The following is a 20,407-nucleotide window of genomic DNA, read 5'->3' as shown; positions in this document are numbered from 1 at the left end:
TTCCTCTTTAATGCTCATTCCTTTGCTTCCTTTTTTAAAATGGGCGAGAGCAGTGGATAAAGGTAAGTGGTGGTACCAAGTTTTTATTCTTAAGAACAGATTTCTCTTTCTCTTTTCATTTCATCTGCCTTTTCGCTGTCCACTGCCCCCAGTTGTACATGTGTTCTGAGTATGCTGTCATAGTTACATCTCTCTTCTGCCTTGATTTTTCCTGTCATTTTGTTTTCCTTCTAAATTATATGCAAAGTGTAGCTTCAGTCACCAGTGTCAGAATTCACAAAATACATCAACCCCTCATGTGAAAAATATACACAAAATATTTGGAAGTACACAACTTTCAGATGAGCTGGGCTTCAGAATGTCAAGGAGGTGTCACTGTTATACAAGAGATGCTGAGCATTAATATTGTGATTTGTGAGATGGATTGGCAACTTATGAAGCAGATGAGTGTTAATGAGGCGGCTTGTGAAGCAGATGAGTGTTAATGAGGCAGCTTGTGAAGCGGATGAATGTTAATGAGGTGATTTGTGAGGTGGATTAGTGTTAATGTGTTGATTTGTGAGGAGGATGAGTGTTAATATGCTGAATTGTGAAGCGGATGAGAGTCATTCCAGAATGTGCCAAATGTTAATAATTATTGTTAAATAAACATGATTATATATAAAGAAATAATGAAACCAAGAACATGATTACGTATATAGGAAATAATTAATTTTCCCAAAATATTCTTAACAAGATAAATGGCTCCAACATGGTCACTTTCAGGTTGATTAGTGTTAATGTGGTGACTTGCCGGTGGATTAGTGTTAATGTGGTGACTTGCTTGTGGATTAGTGTTAATGTGGTGACTTGCTTGTGGATTAGTGTTAATGTGGTGACTTGCAAGGAGGATTAGTGTTAATGTGGTGACTTGCAGGTGCATTACTGTTAATGTGGTGACTTGCAGGAAGGATTAGTGTTAATGTGGTGACTTGCAGGTGCATTACTGTTAATGTGGTGACTTGCAGAGTAAGGATTAGTGTTAATGTGGTGACTTGCAGTAGGATTAGTGTTAATGTGGTGACTTGCAGGGATTAGTGTTAATGTGGTGACTTGCAAGAGGATTTGTGTTAATGTGGTGACTTCGGTGGATAGTTCATGTGTGACTGCGGTGATTAGTGTTAATGTAGTGACTTGCGGGTGGATTAGTGTTAATGTGGTGACTTGCAGGTGGATTACTGTTAATGTGGTGACTTTCATGTGAATTAGTGTTAATGTGGTGACTTGCGAGGAGGATTAGTGTTAATGTGGTGACTTGCAGGAGGATTAGTTTAATGTGGTGACTTGCAGGAGGATTAGTGTTAATGTGGTGACTTGCAGGTGGATTAGTGTTAATGTGGTGACTTGCAAGTAGGATTAGTGTTAATGTGGTGACTTGCAGGTGGATTAGTGTTAATGTGGTGACTTGCATGTGGATTAGTGTTAATGTGCTGATTTGCGGGTGGATTAGTGTTAATATGGTGACTTGCGGGTGGATTAGTGTCAATTGGTGGCTTGCAGGTGGATCAGTGTTAATGTGGTGACTTGCGGGTGGATTAGTGTTAATGTGGTGACTTGCAGGTGGATTACTGTTAATGTGGTGACTTGCGAGGAGGATTAGTGTTAATGTGGTGACTTGCAAGGAGGATTAGTGTTAATGTGGTGACTTGCAGGAGGATTAGTGTTAATATGGTGACTTGCAAGGAGGATTAGTGTTAATGTAGTGACTTGCAGGTGGATTAGTGTTAATGTGGTGACTTGCATGGAGGATTAGTGTCACTATGGTGACTTGCGGGTGGATCAGTGTTAATGTGGTAACTTGCAGGTGGATTAGTGTTAATGTGGTGACTTGCAAGGAGGTTTAGTGTTAATGTGGTGACTTGCAAGCAGGATTAGTGTTAATGTGGTGATTTGCAAGGAGGATTAGTGTTAATGTGGTGACTTGTGGGTAGATTAGTGTTAATGTGGTGACTTGCAGGAGGATTAGTGTTAATATGGTGAATTGCGGGTGGATTAGTGTTAATGTGGTGACTTGCAAGGAGGATTAGTGTTAATGTGGTGACTTGCAGGTGCATTACTGTTAATGTGGTGACTTGCAAGAAGGATTAGGGTTAATGTGGTGACTTGCAGGAGGATTAGTGTTAATGTGGTGACTTTCATGTGAATTTGTGTTAATGTGGTGACTTGCGAGGAGGATTAGTGTTAATGTGGTGATTTGCAGGTGGATTATTGTTAATTTCGTGACTTGCATGTGGATTAGTGTTAATGTGGTGACTTGCAAGTAGGATTAGTGTTAATGTGGTGACTTGCAGGTGGATTAGTGTTAATGTGGTGACTTGCATGTGGATTAGTGTTAATGTGCTGATTTGCGGGTGGATTAGTGTTAATGTGGTGACTTGCGGGTGGATTAGTGTTAATATGGTGACTTGTGGGAGAATTAGTGTCAATATGGTGACTTGCGGGTGGATCAGTGTTAATGTGGTGACTTGTGGGTGGATTAGTGTTAATATGGTGACTTGCATGGAGGATTAGTGTCAATGTGTGACTTTGCGGTGGATTAGTGTTTATATGGTGACTTGCGGGAGGATTAGTGTTAATGTGGTGACTTGCGGGTGGATTAGTGTTAATGTGGTGATTTGCAGGTGGATTAGTTTTAATATGGTGACTTGCAAGGAGGATTAGTGTTAATGTGGTGAATTGCAGGAGGATTAGTGTTAATGTGGTGACTTGCTGGAAGGATTAGTGTTTATATGGTGACTTGCGGTGATTATGTTATGTGGTGACTTGCAGGGAATTAGTGTTAATGTGGTGACTTGCATGTGGATTAGTGTTAATGTGGTGACTTGCAAGTAGGATTAGTGTTAATGTGGTGACTTGCGGGTGGATTAGTGTTAATGTGGTGACTTGCAGGGAGAATTAGTGTTAATGTGGTGACTTGTGGGTAGATTAGTGTTAATGTGGTGACTTGCAAGGAGAATTAGTGTTAATGTGGTGACTTGCATGGAGGATTAGTGTCAATATGGTGACTTGCGGGTGGATCAGTGTTAATGTGGTGACTTGTGGGTTGATTAGTGTTAATGTGGTGATTTGCAAGGAGGATTAGTGTTAATGTGGTGACTTGCAGGAGGATTAGTGTTAATGTGGTGACTTACAGGAGGATTAGTGTTAATGTGGTGACTTGTAAGAAGGATTAGTGTTATTGTGGTAACTTGCGGGTGGATTAGTGTTAATGTGGTGACTTGCAGGGAGGATTAGTGTTAATGTGGTGACTTTGAAGGAGGTTTAGTGTTAATGTGGTGACTTGTGGATAGATTAGTGTTAATGTGGTGACTTGTAAGGAGAATTAGTGTCAATGTGGTGACTTTGAAGGAGGATTAGTGTTAATGTGGTGACTTGCGGATGGATTAGTGTTAATGTGGTGACTTGCGGGTGGATGAGTGTTAATATTTGGCGTTTAAGCTTGACCGATGGCGCTCACCGGCTGGCCTTCAGGAATCCATTCCCTGACTTTTCTAATCAGGCTCTGCAGATGGGAGATGGGTATTAACAGTGGGAAAAGATCTTGTACCGCATTTCAGGGAACGAGCTTCGAGCTGAAATAGCCATGTGGATTTGAGTTTTTGAAATATTAGTTCAGATTTAATTTTTTTAAAGATTTTTGTTTTTTTTTACAATTTGCCTGCACAGTTTTTGATTGCAATGAAGAATATTTTTGATATTAACAAGTATCTGATGGTCTGATGACCTGATAACCTGAATATAGATGAGGGGGGTGGGGGGTCGGGAACTGTACAGGCTGCCATGCAGTTACATTATTTTTTTGCTGATCTAAAATTCCACAATTACCCGTTTCAGCCATTGGAAATCTGGCTGAGCATCAGAAGCTTTGGTAAATATCTAGAAGGGGGGTCTCTCCTTGGAGAGCACTCGCTTCCTGGAGCAGCACGCTGACACAGTCACATGACTACGGTCAGGCTAACTCATCAGTGCTAAATGGCACATAGCGATCGGATGAGGCTAGCTAACCAGCCAAGCCATCTGTGCAAGAGAACATTCAGTGATTAAAGGCTGGTAGTTTGTCTTTACGTTCAACAGCTCTGGTTTGATTATATGAACACAGTACATGGTCCATTCTGGAGAATGTTTTATGGAGTATTGAAAATCAAGTATAACCTCTGCTGCTGTAGTTGTGGACACACCAGACATACATAATTATTTACTCCAAGCTTAACGTCAGCTACCTTGCTAATGACAAGACAGGCCAAGTGTAAACATTAGAACACCACACATCAGACAGGTCTTTGGTGAAATTATTCAAAGCAGTAGAGGCCAACTGTTGTGAGGCTGTAAAAGTTGGCGTGGATCTATCTTTGCAAGTCGAAAACCACATTCATGTCTCCTCCTATTACAAGGCCAACAATTCTTTTCCTAACCATGGAAAAAAGGAAGGGTCAAAGATGGAGGGGGTGTATGCTGAAACAAAGGCGATTTTCTTTCCTTGCAGATGTGTACATTGTGGCAGTTTCACCAAAAAAGAAACAGCCAAAAGCGGTGTTCCAGTGCAAAACTCAAATGTTTTTTAATAAAGGGTGGGAAAAAAGGACTGGGAGAATACTACAACCAAGCTTCTTCCTTCCTGGGTTTGTTATGGCTGCACCGGCCCCTCCTCCTGGGGAGAGTGGGGAGAGGAGAAAGGGGTGAGACGGGGTGTGAAAAGGTTGCAGGCGATCTGGGGTTGTCCTTTGTCCTTTTGCAGATCCTTTGTTCCGTTCCCAATTCTGGGGAATCCACAAAATACCAGTCAAACAGTATAACTCCTTGCTCCTCAATGCTCTCCTCTCCTGAGGCCCTATCTTACTCCTCCTTTGTGGCTCCTCTGCACCCACTTAAGTGTGCTGCAGGCTGATTGGGGATGCAGAACACCTGCAGCTCCTGCGTTTGGGGCAGATTCCTCTGCTCCCACTTAAGTGTGCTGCAGGCGCATTGTGTCATCACAATGTCATGCACACTTTGTGTCAGATCAAAGTGTCGAATATTTCGAATTGCCTCATGGAACACATTGAAATTCATGTAGAAAACTGCTGGTCAGTAACTACAGGAAGCATATTTCCCCCGGAAAACATATGTCTACATATTAAAATACATATTGTACATACATACATAGAGAACTTCTTTATCCCCATGGGGACATTTTCCTCGCAGCATGTTACATTCACATTTATGAACAGACATTTATACCAAGAAACATACAATCATTCACGCAACAGAAAGGCTGGGCAGCGAAATACATATATACCAATACAAATTGGACATATAGACGCCTATTCAATCAATCTTGACTTTGAGAAAGCCATCCACACATATGTTTAGCCTGTCCATGTACTGCATGCGTATACACACAGGGCCAAGTGACTTGAAAGAATTGAGGAAATATTGGGTAGCATTGCTTTGGAATACATCTTATTTAAGTTTGGTGAGGCAAGATAGCCTATATTGTTTGTAGTACCATAGCTTGGCGTCATTTGGATATCAATACTTTTAATGGCAGGCCTGGATTTTGGCAGTCTGAATGAATGAGTTATAGACGGTGTATGTCTTGTATGTGTGACTAACTTGCCATTTTTGTACGTTGAAAACGTGTTTTTTATGAGATATCATTTCTTTTTGCAAAGCGTTTTATTATGAGAGTGAGAAATGCGAAGTGACCCTGTAAGAAACAGTTGTGGATTATGGCTATCCTTGTGTGAAGTTGTACAGTCTGATGAGCGTGTACCGTTTAGCAGTTTCGGTTTGCTATGTATGTAAAAGAGTGGCTGTGAGAAAGGGTGCGGTGGCGTAAGCGTAAACGCATGAGAAACGCAGGTGAAATATGGCCAGTGTATGTACTCACGGCCATCCAACGAGCCTTGATTGACAAAAGAATCAGCAAGCTCGTAAAATTTGAGCTCCCTAGGTCGCAACTTGTGTAGCCTTCTGTCCTGCTCCATTGTCTTTTATTTCGTGGAGATGCACTTTTAGTGTTTGTAAGGTTTATAAGGCATTTTGATAGGCTTATCTGCAGGTGGGAATCCTCTTCGCTGTTTTGCTAAGCTAGAACCGGAAAACTTGATAGTGGAGAATAGGAGCAGACGCATATGTCCCAGCAGGCTTTGCATATGAGAAAATAACAACAGTGTGAGATAAATTAGGAGAAATTATGAAATTGCTGAAACAATATGTTTTTAGCAGAATGGGCATGTAGGTGAAGGTTGACATGATCACAGACTATAGTGCGGAGTAAATGAAGTGACCATGAGCGAGCTTAGTTTCCTTATCGAATGGTATATATAACAGTCTGTATAAAACATTAGTTCTTGAAGTGGAGGGTTAAGTAACGTGTAATCTATTGCACTGATGTGCTTTTGTCATGTTCAGTAGTAGTTATAATTATGAGTGAGTCATGATTTTAAATGTGATGTTTTAATGTGGAGTTGCAGAACATACATACATAGTAATTGTTTGTATGTGGCTAGATAGAGAACAGGGTGAGGTAACATGAATGTAGAAACGTGGTGTTTGCTGATAAGAAGGTTTTGTACGGTAGCCAAGTGAAGAAATATAGTTAGTAGAAATGGCACAGTAGTGAACTGGTGTAACCTTTTAATAAAAGGAATACATTTGCCGCCATGAAATGCATAAGGGTGGCTGTGAGTGAGTTTTGGTAAAGCAAATATAAGCGTAAGAAAACGTTAGTGTAAAAGAGGAAACTATCTGCCTGAGGGCGAGGCGGGATTCAATCCTTCAACCGGAGATTTACCAGTCTGTGACTTTGTTAGTGCAGCACCGTGACATAGCTATGCATTGCGTGAAATATCATTAGCAAACGTGTCCATGGTTTTACAGAAGAACACAGGCCAGTAAGCACAGAAGAGCTCCCATTGAATCCATATGGCTTTGCAATATTGTAGCCGGTTAATAACTGAACGTGCAGACGGTACGTCATAATGCAGTTCAGTTCGGTATACGTTCGGTGAACGGCGGGTAGATATTGTGCAAAAGCAATAATTGAGAAGTAGTAGACAATTATTAATGAGGGTAAAAGCAGGTTAAGAAACATGTTCCTAGCTGGGCTTGAACCTACAACCCCATGTTCCCAAGACTATAATCTTGCCCAGTAGGCCACAGGCAGGCTAGCTGTTTAAACTGAAAATGTTTCAGAGTAAAAAGGTATGGGTATTTTGTGTGTGTATGCAAGTTTTTGATTGGGTCGTGTAGGTGAAGATTTGGCTGGTGTCTGTAAAATGTCCAATGGGGAGACATGTTGTTAGTGGGATAGGCGGCAGGAAAAATAAGAATGAGAAGAAGAAGAAGAAGAAAGAGAAGAAGAAGAACGCAAAATCCCCTTAGTTTGGGGCTTTATTGTGTGGACATGTGAAGTTGTTTATGAAATCTGTCTGTTGAAATGGGGTCAGAATGTACAGAATTTAATGTTTTTAAGGGCTGAGTGTCTGTGGCTGTTGTGGTTATTTCGTTATTCTACCTGGATCACATAAAATTCTCCTGCGAGAGGAACGGGGCTGCTGAAATTTGACTGCACAATATGTAGCTAGCTGTCACAGCCTGAGGGACAGTTGTGACCCTTAATGTTCATAAGTCATAATGAATTGTCATTTGTTGTTTTATTCATATTATTCTTCAGTTCATGTATTTCCATGTTTTTCTGTTCATTTGTTTATGACTGATAACATTACACTGTACTTTATGCACATTGCAATGTGTTTTATAAAGCTTTGACAACACATATACTGGAAAATGTTGTGCAAATAAGGCATTTTGAATTGAGTTGATCTCTAGTTTCATGACTCACTTAAAAAAGGTTTTAGTTGTTGTTCATTATCTGGGGATGTTGCCTCTTGCTGGGCCACCCATCTTGTGGTGATGGTTTTGTGTCTCTGAGAGTGTGTGTATTTGTACTCTAAAGCCAGAATTGTACATTGTTCTCTTTTTTATTCCCAAGCCACTTTGAGGAAAAAGAAGGGCGGTAAGTTTAACAGGCATGTTTTATACACTGTCTCCTTTTCAGTTATTTATCTATCAGTTATGTATTTATTAAGTCTCCTGTGTCAGAATTAAAATTACTTTTACTAAAGCTCTATCCACTTTTAAAAGTGTCATGCGATTTGGTTAGGAAAGGAACACTAACAAACACACATCTATTGACTGTGGGGACTTTTTTGTTTGTGCAGAGGAATTCTCAGCAGCCCTACATTTTGGGTGGTTTTTGCAGTTTTAAAGAGAGACTCCTGTCTCCGTGAAGGCTTCAGTATCTTGGCCAACTCACGACTTTGGCTAACTCAGACACAAGCCGTTACTATGGAAACAATGCTGCATTTGTCCAGTATACAAACATTCCACCTGGATGCCAGCTTTCCCTCAGTGTCGCCGTTCATTTACAGAGCTTGATGCCAGCTTTCCCTCGGTGCTCAGTGCCACCGTTCATTTGCAGAGCCTGATGCCATCTTTCCCTCAGTGCAGCCCTTCATTTGTAGAGCCCGATGCCAGCTTTCCCTCAGTGCTGCTGTTCATTTACAGAGCCCTATGCCAGCTTTCCCTCAGTGCTGCCGTTTTTTGCAAAGCCCGATGCCATCTTTCCCTCAGTGCTGCCCTTCATTTGTAGAGCCCGACGACATCTTTCCCTCACTGCTCAGTGCCACCATTCATTTACAGAGCCCTATGCCAGCTTTCCCTCAGTGCAGCCGTTTTTTGCAAAGCCCGATGCCATCTTTCCCTCAGTGCTGCCCTTCATTTGCAGAGCCCGATGGCAGCTTTCCCTCAGTGCTGCCCTTCGTTTGCAGAGCCCGATGGCAGCTTTCCCTCAGTGCTCAGTACCACCGTTTGTTTGCAGAGCCTGATGCCATCTTTCCCTCAGTGCTGCTGTTCGTTTGTAGAGCCCGATGCTAGCTTTCCCTCAGTGCTGCCCTTCATTTGCAGAGCCCGATGCCATCTTTCTCTCAGTTCTGCTGTTCATTTGCAGAGCCTGATGCCAGCTTTCCCTCAGTGCTGCCGTTCGTTTGTAGAGCCCGATGCCAGCTTTCCCTCAGTGCTCAGTGCCACCGTTTGTTTGCAGAGCCCGATGCCATCTTTTCCTCAGTGCTGCTGTTTGTTTGTAGAGCCCGATGTCAGCTTTCCATCAGTGCTCAGTGCTGCCACTCGTTTGGAGAGCCCGATACCAGCTTTCCCTCAGTGCTGCTGCTTGTTTGCAGAGCCCGATGCCAGCTTTCCCAGAGTGCTCAGTGCTTCCACTCGTTTGTAGAGCCCGATGCCAGATTTCCCTCTGTGTAACTGTTAGACCTGTGTAATTGTGTTAGGCTGCTGTTCTGTGTAACTGTTAGACCTGTGTAACTGTATTAGATCTCTGTCCTGTGTAACTGTGTTGGATCGGTGTCCTGTGTAACTGTGTTAAGCTGCTGTTCTGTGTAACTGTTAGACCTGCGTAACTGTGTTAGGCTGCTGTTCTGTGTAACTGTTTTTTTTTTTCCTCAGTGCTGCTGTTAATTTACAGAGCCCTATGCCAGCTTTCCCTCAGTGCTGCCGTTTTTTGCAAAGCCTGCTGCTGTTCTGTGCACCTGTTAGACCTGCGTAACTGTGTTAGCTTGCTGTTCTGTGTAACTGTGTAAATCAGGGCACTGTAATCGCCATCTGTTGGAACTGACAGCCAGGTGTGTGTGTGTGTGTGTGTTCCTTGGGAGTAGGGGTGGTTGTAGTAGTTCTCCTTATGGCTTCACCTGGTGTATATCTCTGTGTTACTAAAGGAGCACAGTAACAGAGCCCACTTCCAAGTTCTGGTTCTGTCATCTCCTTCATCTACAAAGTCTGCATTCTGCTCAGGTGGTGTTGCATAAACGATGGCTTGCTTTTAGGAATTTACACCTGTAGGTTCCTGTTCTCCACCTGTGTGATCCTAATCAGGGCCATCTCATTCTCTGCAGTCTGCCTGCCCAGCACTGAATCTTCTTCTCTTCTGTTTCTGTGTAGATGCTCAGCCTTCAAATATTGAAGGTCTGAGGAAGAGGATTGTTTTTCAAGTCACACTAAGTAATCTCTCAACCAATGCATGGTAGCTTTTCCAAAGCAAACTGCTAGCATGTTGCGCGGCCGCTAACAATAGATCCAGGAGCCTAATCCTAAGAACCTATGGCATAAGCAGTCTGACCTACAGAATCGTGAGCTTGCACGGCTTTGACTTGAACACAAATCACTTTTTTTTTAAATTATGTTTCATCTTCATTTTTGAGCCATTTTCTCAATGGCTCATAGAGAGTGTTTTCAGGCCACAGAAGTGCTGTTCTCAACTGGCTCAATGGGGGCTGTGTTTTGCAGATAAGGTGGACGAAGTTACCCCCTCCCAGAAACCACTGTGGGACGACATGTCAACAGACATGAGGGTGGCCGCCATTAAGCCACGCCCATCCAGCAGGTGTTTGGCCACGCCCAAGGAGATGAACGTACGGCAGGTCTTTTCCATCCTGTTTGGGTGGAGGGCTGGGGGCGGGGGGGGGGGGAGGTTGAGCTCCATCCAATTTATGTGGGTGCAATGTTTTGGCTGTTAATACTTTGGTGATGGGTAATCCATCTCCTCTAAAATGTGGAAGGGGAGGACAGGGATTTCTGTTGGGGTGGGGAATAGGAATATCGGGTAGAGAGAGGGGAATAATGTGAGAATGGGAATATCGGGTAGAGAGAGGGGAATGATGTGAGAATGGGAATATCAGGTAAAGAGGGGAATGGTGTGAGAATGGGAATATCAGGGAGAGAGGGGGAATGATGTGAGAATGGGAATATTGGGTAAAAAGAGGGGAATGATGTGAGAATGGGAATATCGGGTAGAGAGAGGGGAATGATGTGAGCATGGGAATATCAGGTATAGATAGGGAAATGATGTGAGCATGGGAATATCAGGGAGAGAGAGTGGAGTGATGTGAGAATGGGAATATCGGGTAGAAAGAGGGGAATGATGTGAGATTGGGAATATCGGGTAGAGCGAGGGGAATGATGTAAGAATAGGAGAATGTGTGTAGTTTCTTTGTCTAAAGTCAGGTATAATTGTAAGCAAGCTGTATTGGCAAAAAAGTAAAATCATAGACCAGCATCATATGTGGACAAAGAAAATCCCAGTTTAGATTTAAAACACCATTATCCATTGGATATTGAAAGCAAAACCTAAAATGGACCAGATTGAGTCACAACCACGATTTGCCAGCTGCATTGTCAAAGTTTGTTACTATCACATGAAAATGTAAGCCAAATTGTATAGATACCTGTATTGGCATCAAAGTCAATGTATTAGATCGGTATCACATCTGGACAAAATCCCAGATTTTACATTCACACCGTTATTTGTCGGATATTTAAAGCAAAATTACCTGCCTAAAATGGACCTGATTTATCGTGTCACCGCAGCTTCTCTGCTCCATATAAAATGCAACTTATCATGTTGTTGCTATTATGTAATATTGGACATTTAAGTAATCGTACCACAAATTAATGGACATGCGTAATGTAACATAGTTCTCAACTACTGCAGGTTGGCCACATTGCACGTCAATCCAATATACCTGTCTGTCAGGCAGAAGCCATAGGGATAAGGAATGAAAGCTAATGCTTTTTTAAAAGGACATGACATTCAACCAAAGGCAAATGTGATTTCAGTGCTAGTTTGTACTTGGCAGGATTGTTTGTTTGCTGAACAGGTTACTCTACAGGGTTGGAGTCCTGATCTATGTGGTCAGTTCTGGCACTACGATATTTACTTAACTCTAGTATGTTTCTTCTGCACCTCTGCACCTTGAACTAATGCACTTGTTGTAAGTCGCTCTGGATAAGAGCGTCTGCTAAATGCCTGTAATGTAATGTAATGTAACCAGCATGGCCTCTGCAATCGACTGGTCGATCAGGATCAATGTATTGGGCATCCTGCTGTGTGTCTGAGCGCGGCTGGGTTTTCTCACCTCTGAAAGCATACTATACACTCACCGGCCACTTCATTAGTTGACAGGAGAAGCACCCGGTGTGGTCTTCTGCTGCTGTAGCCCATCTGCTTCAAGGTTTGATGTGGTGTACGTTCAGAGATGCTCTTCTGCATACCTCGGTTGTAACGAGTGGTTATTTGACTTACTGTTGCCTTTCTATCAGCTTGAACCAGTCTGGCTATTCTCCTCTGACCTCTGCCATCAGTAAGGCATTTTCACCCAGATAACTGCCGCTCACTGGATATTTTCTCTTTTTCAGACCATTCTCTGTAAACCCTAGAGAGGGTTGTGCGTGAAAATCCCAGTAGATCAGCAGTTTCTGAAATACTCGAACCAGCCGGTCTGGCACTAACAACCATGCCACATTCACAAAGTCACTTAAATCACCTTTCTTCCCCATTATGATGCTTGGTTTGAACTTCAGCAGATCGTCTTGACCATGTCTTCATGCCTAAATGCATTTAGTTGCTGCCACATGTTTGGCTGATTAGATATTTGCGTTAACAGGTGCAGTTTGCAGTTGAGCAGGTGGACCTAATGAAGTGGCCGGTGAGTGTATATTGTACAATCATGTGCACATCGCCACAGCAATGTCATCATTCACTATCACATCATCACTCATTTTTATGCACTTCACACCAAGATGTCTCAATCAAAACAATTAGAAAAATACAAAAGCATACCACACAGTGAGAAAGTTATATCCCCAGGCATTTTGTGCTATAATCTGTGCCACTCAGACCCAACTCTCAGACCTTTACAGTCACACAGTAAAAAGAAAGGCAGACTCCATGTTAGGGTTTTGGCGGGTTGGACCCAAAGGCAGAGTAAGAAAGAAAAGAGACTTAAAAGGTATATAAAACAAAGACTTTACTACTTATAACAATAAACAAAACAGGGAACCAAAAAGAGGCCACGACAGGCAAAACCAAAAAATCTCAAACACATGAAAAAAATTGGAACAAGAAAACAAACAACGAGGACAGAAACAGTGAACGAAAACAGGCAGGCAGAATACAAGCAGGTCAGAACACAGGCAGGCAGAAACACAAGCAGAACACACAGGCAGAAATACAAAGGCAGAAAGACATCAAGAAACACGCAGAAACAAAGTCAGAAACACAAGCAGGTTAAAATGCAGGCAGAAAAACACATGAACGCAGGCAGAAACAAAGTCAGAAACACAAGGAAGGAGCACTCGAGTCAGGGAGACAAAGGACTTAAATAGACTCAAAACCAACAAGGCACAGGAGGGTACAATTAAAAATCAAAACAAGACAGAGTGGGAACAACGAGACACAATCAGAAACAATAATAAAATAATTGAAAGCAATAATGCAATTAACAGGGGAACGAGCAGGACACAAATCAGAAGTGCCGCCATCTGGCGGCCCAACAAGGAAAGACTGAGACAGAAACACAGAACCATGACACTCCATCACTAAGGACCCTTCACACCCCCTTCACCCCTCCTTTCAGTGACTCCCGTTAGGCCGCCGCTTCAGAGTACCTCTGGCCAAAATGTAATTGTTTGTGTTGTAACCCACAGAATGAACGGAGTTCCATCAATTAGCAGGGCCTGTAAACTCTCCCCTCTCTCTTGATTGCGATACCTTTACACCACCAGGAGACAGGAAGTGGGTGTGCTAGAGAGATGACAAAGGAAAAAATGTTTGGTGGAGTGAGGAGGAAAACTAGGTGCATGGTTTTGGCTAGTGAGAGTATTTTGGTCACTTTAAAACAAGTAAAAGGAGTCTTTTGGGCTTATTTTCTATATCACTGCTCATATAGTTCAGGCAATCTCTCTGTTTGCTTTGCTGGACTGCTTGAACCATTGGGATTAAGAAAGACAAAGGCCCAACGGATTCCGAAGACCTTTTTTCTTTTGCTCTCATGGATTACTGGAGTTTATGAACTGAAATGATGGATTTCTATACAACAGAGTAGTGAGATCTATCCTATTTCTTTTTTTGTTCCTCATATTTTGGATTTTTTCATCTTTTTTTTTTGTGAACTTCTTCAGCTGTGGACTGTGACTTTATCAGTAGAGCAAATTGATAACTAGACTTCTAGCCTTTAACATCTTGTATTGATTCTATCTACTGTTTCACTGAGTTGCATAGATTAATACAACTATCTTCTTGAGCATGACCCATGTTCCTTCTTATTATTATTATTATTGTTATTATTATCAATGTCATTAACGGTCTTGGTCATTGTACAAAGCAACCGTTATAGGGTTTTTAATGTAATTTTGTGAGCCTTTCATGGGTGTATGTTTTTATGTTGTTTGTGAGCCCCTAACCTAAGACAATTTTCTAACACTATGTGATAGACAATACAGATTTTTGAATCTTGAATCTTGTCAGTGTCAGTGCTGAAGTAATGAAATATATATATCATTTATAAAATATTTTGTAACTGCAGTAATAAATGAATGATAATAATAAATGGATCAGTTAGGACTGGAAAAAACACCACAGCAGTGTGTGACAGTTCTTGCAAATTTATTCAGGCAGTGCTGTTGCATCAGCTAGCTCTGAGTCACCCTCCCCCCTCTCTCTCTCACTCTCTCTCTCTTTGCAGTCCCTGTACGAGCGCCAGGGCATTGCCGTAGTGTCCCCCACAGTGCCAGGGACCCCTGCCGGGGGGTCCCACCTGGGGGTGTCAAAGGGAACCATGAGGAGGCAGAAGTCAATAGGTAACCATGAGTAACCATGGTGAAGCAGTCTCCGCAGCACCTGGAGACCAGGCCTCTTTTACATTCAGACATTTCTCCAGTCAGTCATGGAGTCTCAGGGCCCATGGCATCTGCATTACAGCACATTGTCTAGCGCTCTGGCCCAGGCCAATATGTCACCTTGACCTGGCCCAGACCTCAATCAACACGTGACCTTGACCTGGCCCAGGCTTCAATCAACACATGACCTTGACCTGCCCAGGCCTCAATCATTACCTGACCTTGACCTGGCCCAGGCCTCAATCATCACGTGACCTTGACCTGGCCCAGGCTTCAATCAACACATGACCTTGACCTGGCCCAGGCCTCAGTCAACATGTCCCCTTGACCTGGCCCAGGCCTCAATCATCACGTGACCTTGACCTGGCCCAGGCCTCAATCATCACATGACCTTGACCTGGCCCAGGCCTCAGTCAACATGTCACCTTGACCTGGCCCAGGCCTCAATCATCACGTGACCTTGACCTGGCCCAGGCCTCAATCATCACATGACCTTGACCTGGCCCAGGCCTCAATCATCACATGACCTTGACCTGGCCCAGGCCTCAGTCATCACATGACCTTGACCTGGCCCAGGCCTCAATCAACACGTGTCCTTGACCTGGCCCAGGCCTCCATCAACACGTGACCTTGACCTGACCCAGGCCTCAATCATCACATGGCCTTGACTAGACTGCAGTTAAGTGCAAGCACAGGATTATGTTCACAAAACTTTTTTTTTTTTTCCCCTTAATAAATAATAGAGTGACTGCTTTACTTAAGCAAACATTTCTTTATAAATTAAACATGAGAACAAAGCTCAATTGAATCCAGGCCTTTGTCTTTAATAATTTACAACATATTAACATAACAAAAATATAGAGTACTGTGCAAACTTTTGACTGTATATTTACTTTCCAGTGAAAACAGCCATTGCATGCATGCAAGATATTTATTTTTCAGTGTCAGAAAAAAATACATTAAACGTATAACTAACACAAAATTACACAAGAACCTCCACAACAGTTTTTCAAAGAAATCTTCTGGGATATTTTTCCATGCTTCTTGTAAACAACTTCAACGTTCAGTGTTAAAAGTTGGTTGAATTTTCTGCATTTCTCAATCCAAGTAATTTCAAAAGAGTCCCATGTTCTCTGTATCTAGCAACAATCTTTTGAACAGTTTTGTAAACTCCTGTTTTTTAATTTGACTTTCACCTTCCTTATGCAATTGAATTATCTTATATCTAATCTCATCAGAAATGTCGCTTTTAGCCATTTCATTTTAAATGCACATGACAAACAAATCTGCAGGATAGCTAAAGTGTGTTTGTGGAGTTGTTTGAACGCTAGAGTCACTTTTGATGATTCACTTTTAAGGATTCTAACATAACATAATTTACATTTTTGATAACAATGTGAATTGTGAGCCAGATATATTTAAACTATAACTATAAACTACTATCATAACCATGGGTCAAAAAAATAAATAAATAAATAATAAATAAATTATAGCCACTATCTTTCTGGTTTTTCAGTGATGCCACAGTCCTTTTTTCAACAAACCCTAACCCTAACCCAAGGACATTTGCAGCTGCTGCCACCTCCCCATCATGCACAACAAAAAAATATTTTTAATTGAATGGAGATACATTGAGACAATGAAAGGCTGTTCTGATTATATTTTAAGCATTTAATTACGCATTCCAACAATATCAATTTGTCAAAGAAAAAACTGTTATTTGACACACACAGTACATTGTATTATTATTAAATATATTGTATAGGTACATATATTGTAGTGCCTCCATAAGGTCAGATGTATTATTCAATGTATTATAACATACTTTTAAAAATAAATATTTTTTTCAGCCTTTCTAGTGTGCTCATACTATCAGGTCCAGGAGGGCACCATAGCTTCACTGCTGTTTTGAATTTCTTGAAGCAAGTAACTGACATCTCTTTCACAGGAGTAACAGAAGAAGAAAGGCAGTTCCTGACCCCTCCACTGCTGAAATTCTCCAGGAGCCTCTCTGTGCCTGACACATACCAGGACATCCCGCCTCCACCCGCAATCTCCCCTCCAGCCCCCCCTTACAACAGCCCCAAACCACCTGTGGTCGGGGGGGACAGTGGCACCATCCGGCCAGGCTTCACCCCCAACTCCGCAGCCAAAGACACTGGCTCCCTGACTCGGGGTGACTCCAACATGGGCACCATGAGGAGGCACAAGGGCATGTACTGCCGGCAGAGCTCTGAGCATTTTGACTCCGTAAATCCTTACAAAACCAACGTCTTGAGCCTGCAGAACGTGCACAACCACAGGTCCAGCGTGCTTGAGAATCCCTACTCAAAAACGGGGAAGCCAGGTGTCAAGGCTCTGTATGTGCCCGCCAAGCCTGCCAGGAGGAAGGGCATGCTGGTGAAACAGCTCAACGTAGAGGACAGCCCAGAGAAGACCTGCTCCATCCCAATCCCCACCATCATCATCAAGGAGCCATCCATCAGCAGCAGCGGGAAGAGCAGCCAGGGCAGCAGCATGGAGATCGACACGTCAGCGTCCGACCACCCAGGCCAGCTGCGGCCCGATGGCAGCCACAGAAAGATCTGCAACCGCCAGAAACGGCTAGAGGCCCACCGCTGCTCCTCGGCCTTCATCTCCACTGACCTGGGAGATGAGGACGTAGGGCTTGTACCCGTCCCCGCCCCCCGTCTCCGCCAGTCCAAGTCCATTGATGAAGGCATGTTCAGGAATGATGAGCATCTGCACAAGCTCATGGACCCACCTTCCTCACTCCTGGTTATCCCCCAGGGAGAGAGAGGTGGCAGTGGAAATGTGACGGACTTCACTTCCCATGAATCTACGCTTGTGAGGGTCCCCCTGAGCACGTGCACTGGGAACAGCCCCCACCTGGACAGCCCTCTCAGCCTGCCCGTGACCGTGGGCAAGACCTATAGCAGCAGCAACGGGGGCACCTATGTGCACCCAGTTACAGGGAAAGTGCTGGACCCCAGCTCTCCGCTGGCCCTGGCTCTGGCGGCCAGAGACCGAGCCATGAAGGAACAGCAGGTGTACCAGCCACCACCTCCACAGCAGTCCAAGACTGACCCCCCCAAGCCTGATCTCAACAAGCCCCTCTTTATTGACACCAAGCTGCGCCCCAACACGGTCACTGCCACGGGCCGGCCAGGCAGGGGGGGGCTGCGGAGGCAAATGACAGGGGCTAAGTACGAGACAAATTTGGCAAAGGATGAATCTGAAAAGGTTGAGAGGACAAACATGTTGATTGACATTGTGGACACGTCACAGCACAAGTCAGCCGGTCTCCTCATGGTGCACATGGTTGGCAGAACCACACCTGATGTGAACAGCCCATCAGTGGGGGAAAGAGAGAATACCATCACCGAGGGCCCAGACAGCACCCCATCTGAACTGCGGGACTCCAACCAGCCAGTCATCCCCGCTGGCAAGCCTCAGACCCCTAACACGCATGATCCTGCTGCCACCACATCACATAGCAAGGCCTTCATCTCTGTCAGCTCAGTGGATGACTCATTCCAAAAGCTACCCTTCCACATCCCCCCACCACCGCTGGCCTCTGTCGACATCACTGAGGAGTTTGTGTTCTCTGAGCCCCTACCGCCACCGCTGGAGTTCGCCAACAGCTTTGACATCCCAGAGGACCAGGCTGGGGTCATCGTCAAGCTGGTCAAACAGCATAATACTGGGATGGGGGCATCCTCTCTTGCCCCTTACCACCACCCTCACCAGGGGGTGGGGACTGCAGATGTGCGGAAGTCGCCAGCAAGCCTGACAAGCTGTGTGCCCCCTGAGAGTTTAGAGCCTGTCAACGATTCAGGAATTGAGGAGGCAGACAGCCGGAGCAGCGGTGACCCCCGCCTGGAGACCACCAGCACCGTCTCAACCGTGTCCAGCATCTCCACCCTGTCCTCGGAAGGCGGGGAGCCCTTGGATACATGCACCATCTATGCAGATGGGCAGGCATTTGTGACGGATCGGCCCCCGGTCCCACCTAAGCCAAAAATGAAGCCTATCATCAACAAATCCAATACAATTTACAAGGACGCTCTGATTGAGGAAGACCTGGACACCTTTGGGATGCCTCTGCCCCCTGCTCCTGCCCTTCCCCCTCCCTCAGGTGGTAGCACCCCCCCTTTGGACCCTCCCAAAACCCCCACACAAAGGACCTCAAAGCTCTGGGGCAACCCACCAGAGCTCACAAGCCCACCCCTGCCCAACCCCAAAACCAACATGATGAGTGAACACAACTCCGTGCTGCAACAGATGAACAGAGATAGAACAGCCAAGCCTGGGGAAACACTGGACTCTCCCACAGGATCTAGAGCTAACTCTGGAGCAAGGTAATCCTTCCCTGTTTTTACACATGCTCTTTCACTCCTCATTGTTTTCAGTCCATGCAGACTTGGCCCTAGGGTTTTGGTGGCCCTAAACAAGATTGTTGTCGCTGAAAAGTATTTTTAAAAAGGGGTGGTTGTGGCCCTAAAGTGCTGCATAGAATGTTGTTATGCCAGCAACCAGCTCTAAGACTTTAGTTGTGATCTCTCACTAGAGTACCAATAACCCGCCCCCAACCAACCTTCTTTGAAATAGCATTCTCAACAAACTGACATTGTCCCGCAAGCTGGAACAGAGGTTTAACAGGACTGGAATATAATTTGACTGCCATGGTTATGACTGTCATTATTTGACTGCTATTATATAGATTGGGGTTGCATCAGCCAGGGTCACTCAGCCGGAAACAGCCAGGACTGATGTACAGGGATGTGATTAATCAGCTAATACTGATTTTCAGCCCTTAAATGTCCCTGGGGGCCCTAGGCTTTACTCCATTCTTTGACAGTGATTAGCAGTCGTGAACAATCAACTAATTTCTAATGCCTTTCTTGCTTTTTCCTAATGAATCAGGAAATATTAATTTAATTGCCTAAATGTCAACCAGAGGCAGGGGATTTGGGTATGCCATATATGCACACACACACACTCTCTCACGCACATGCACACACTCACAAAAACAAACACACACACACAGACACACACAGACTCACCCACGCACAGAGACACACCTGTATACACACACAAACACACACATGCACACGCACAGATTCTTAGACACACTCTCACTCGCACACACACACAGGCACACATACACACGCACACACATCACACTGTGATAACTGATAGCAGGAGAGCAATTCAACTATGAAGCCTTGCGGCTCCAGATGTATATTGGGGCAGAAAATCTGTATTTACTGTGTTAGGATTCTGTGTATACTTCCTTGAATGTAGAATGAATATTTAGATATGTATGTCTGAGACAGTCATTTATATTTTCTCTTCTCCTGGTGTGAGAGGGTGATGTAAGAACTTGAAGTGAGGGAGGTGTCAGAGAACCCTAACTCTAACCCTAACCCTAACAAAGTACTGCAGATCCCAGGAATCGAACACGTAGACCACAGTAATCTACAGGTAGCATGGATGTTTTTACAGTCAGGCTGTCCAGAAATTACAACTTTACAACTGATGCACAGTGTCACCCCATGGTACAGGATAAAAGCTATGTGTTGAATATGTGCACAACATTGTCTCTGCAGTTGTACATGAAAGGCTAATTTGTGCATAT

The 20,407-nt window shown here is 44.0% G+C and overlaps 1 protein-coding gene across 1 annotated transcript in view; it reads left to right on the top strand.

Moving 5' to 3' along the window:
* The window catches only part of LOC135242603 (SH3 and multiple ankyrin repeat domains protein 2-like), a 110,374-nt gene that overhangs the window by 53,378 nt on the left and 36,589 nt on the right, over positions 1–20,407 (top strand). The window contains exons 7-11 of the mRNA XM_064313753.1: positions 9,810–9,816; positions 10,378–10,502; positions 12,534–12,575; positions 14,613–14,727; positions 16,715–19,127. Coding sequence (XP_064169823.1) covers positions 9,810–9,816; positions 10,378–10,502; positions 12,534–12,575; positions 14,613–14,727; positions 16,715–19,127 — 2,702 coding nt within the window. The remainder of the gene's footprint in view (positions 1–9,809; positions 9,817–10,377; positions 10,503–12,533; positions 12,576–14,612; positions 14,728–16,714; positions 19,128–20,407) is intronic.

Source organism: Anguilla rostrata, chromosome 16 (genome assembly GCF_018555375.3).
Source record: "Anguilla rostrata isolate EN2019 chromosome 16, ASM1855537v3, whole genome shotgun sequence".
Classification (NCBI taxonomy): Eukaryota; Metazoa; Chordata; class Actinopteri; order Anguilliformes; family Anguillidae; genus Anguilla; species Anguilla rostrata.
The sequence above is the reverse complement of the archived record's forward strand: the minus strand, read 5'-3'. Positions and strand labels throughout refer to the sequence as shown.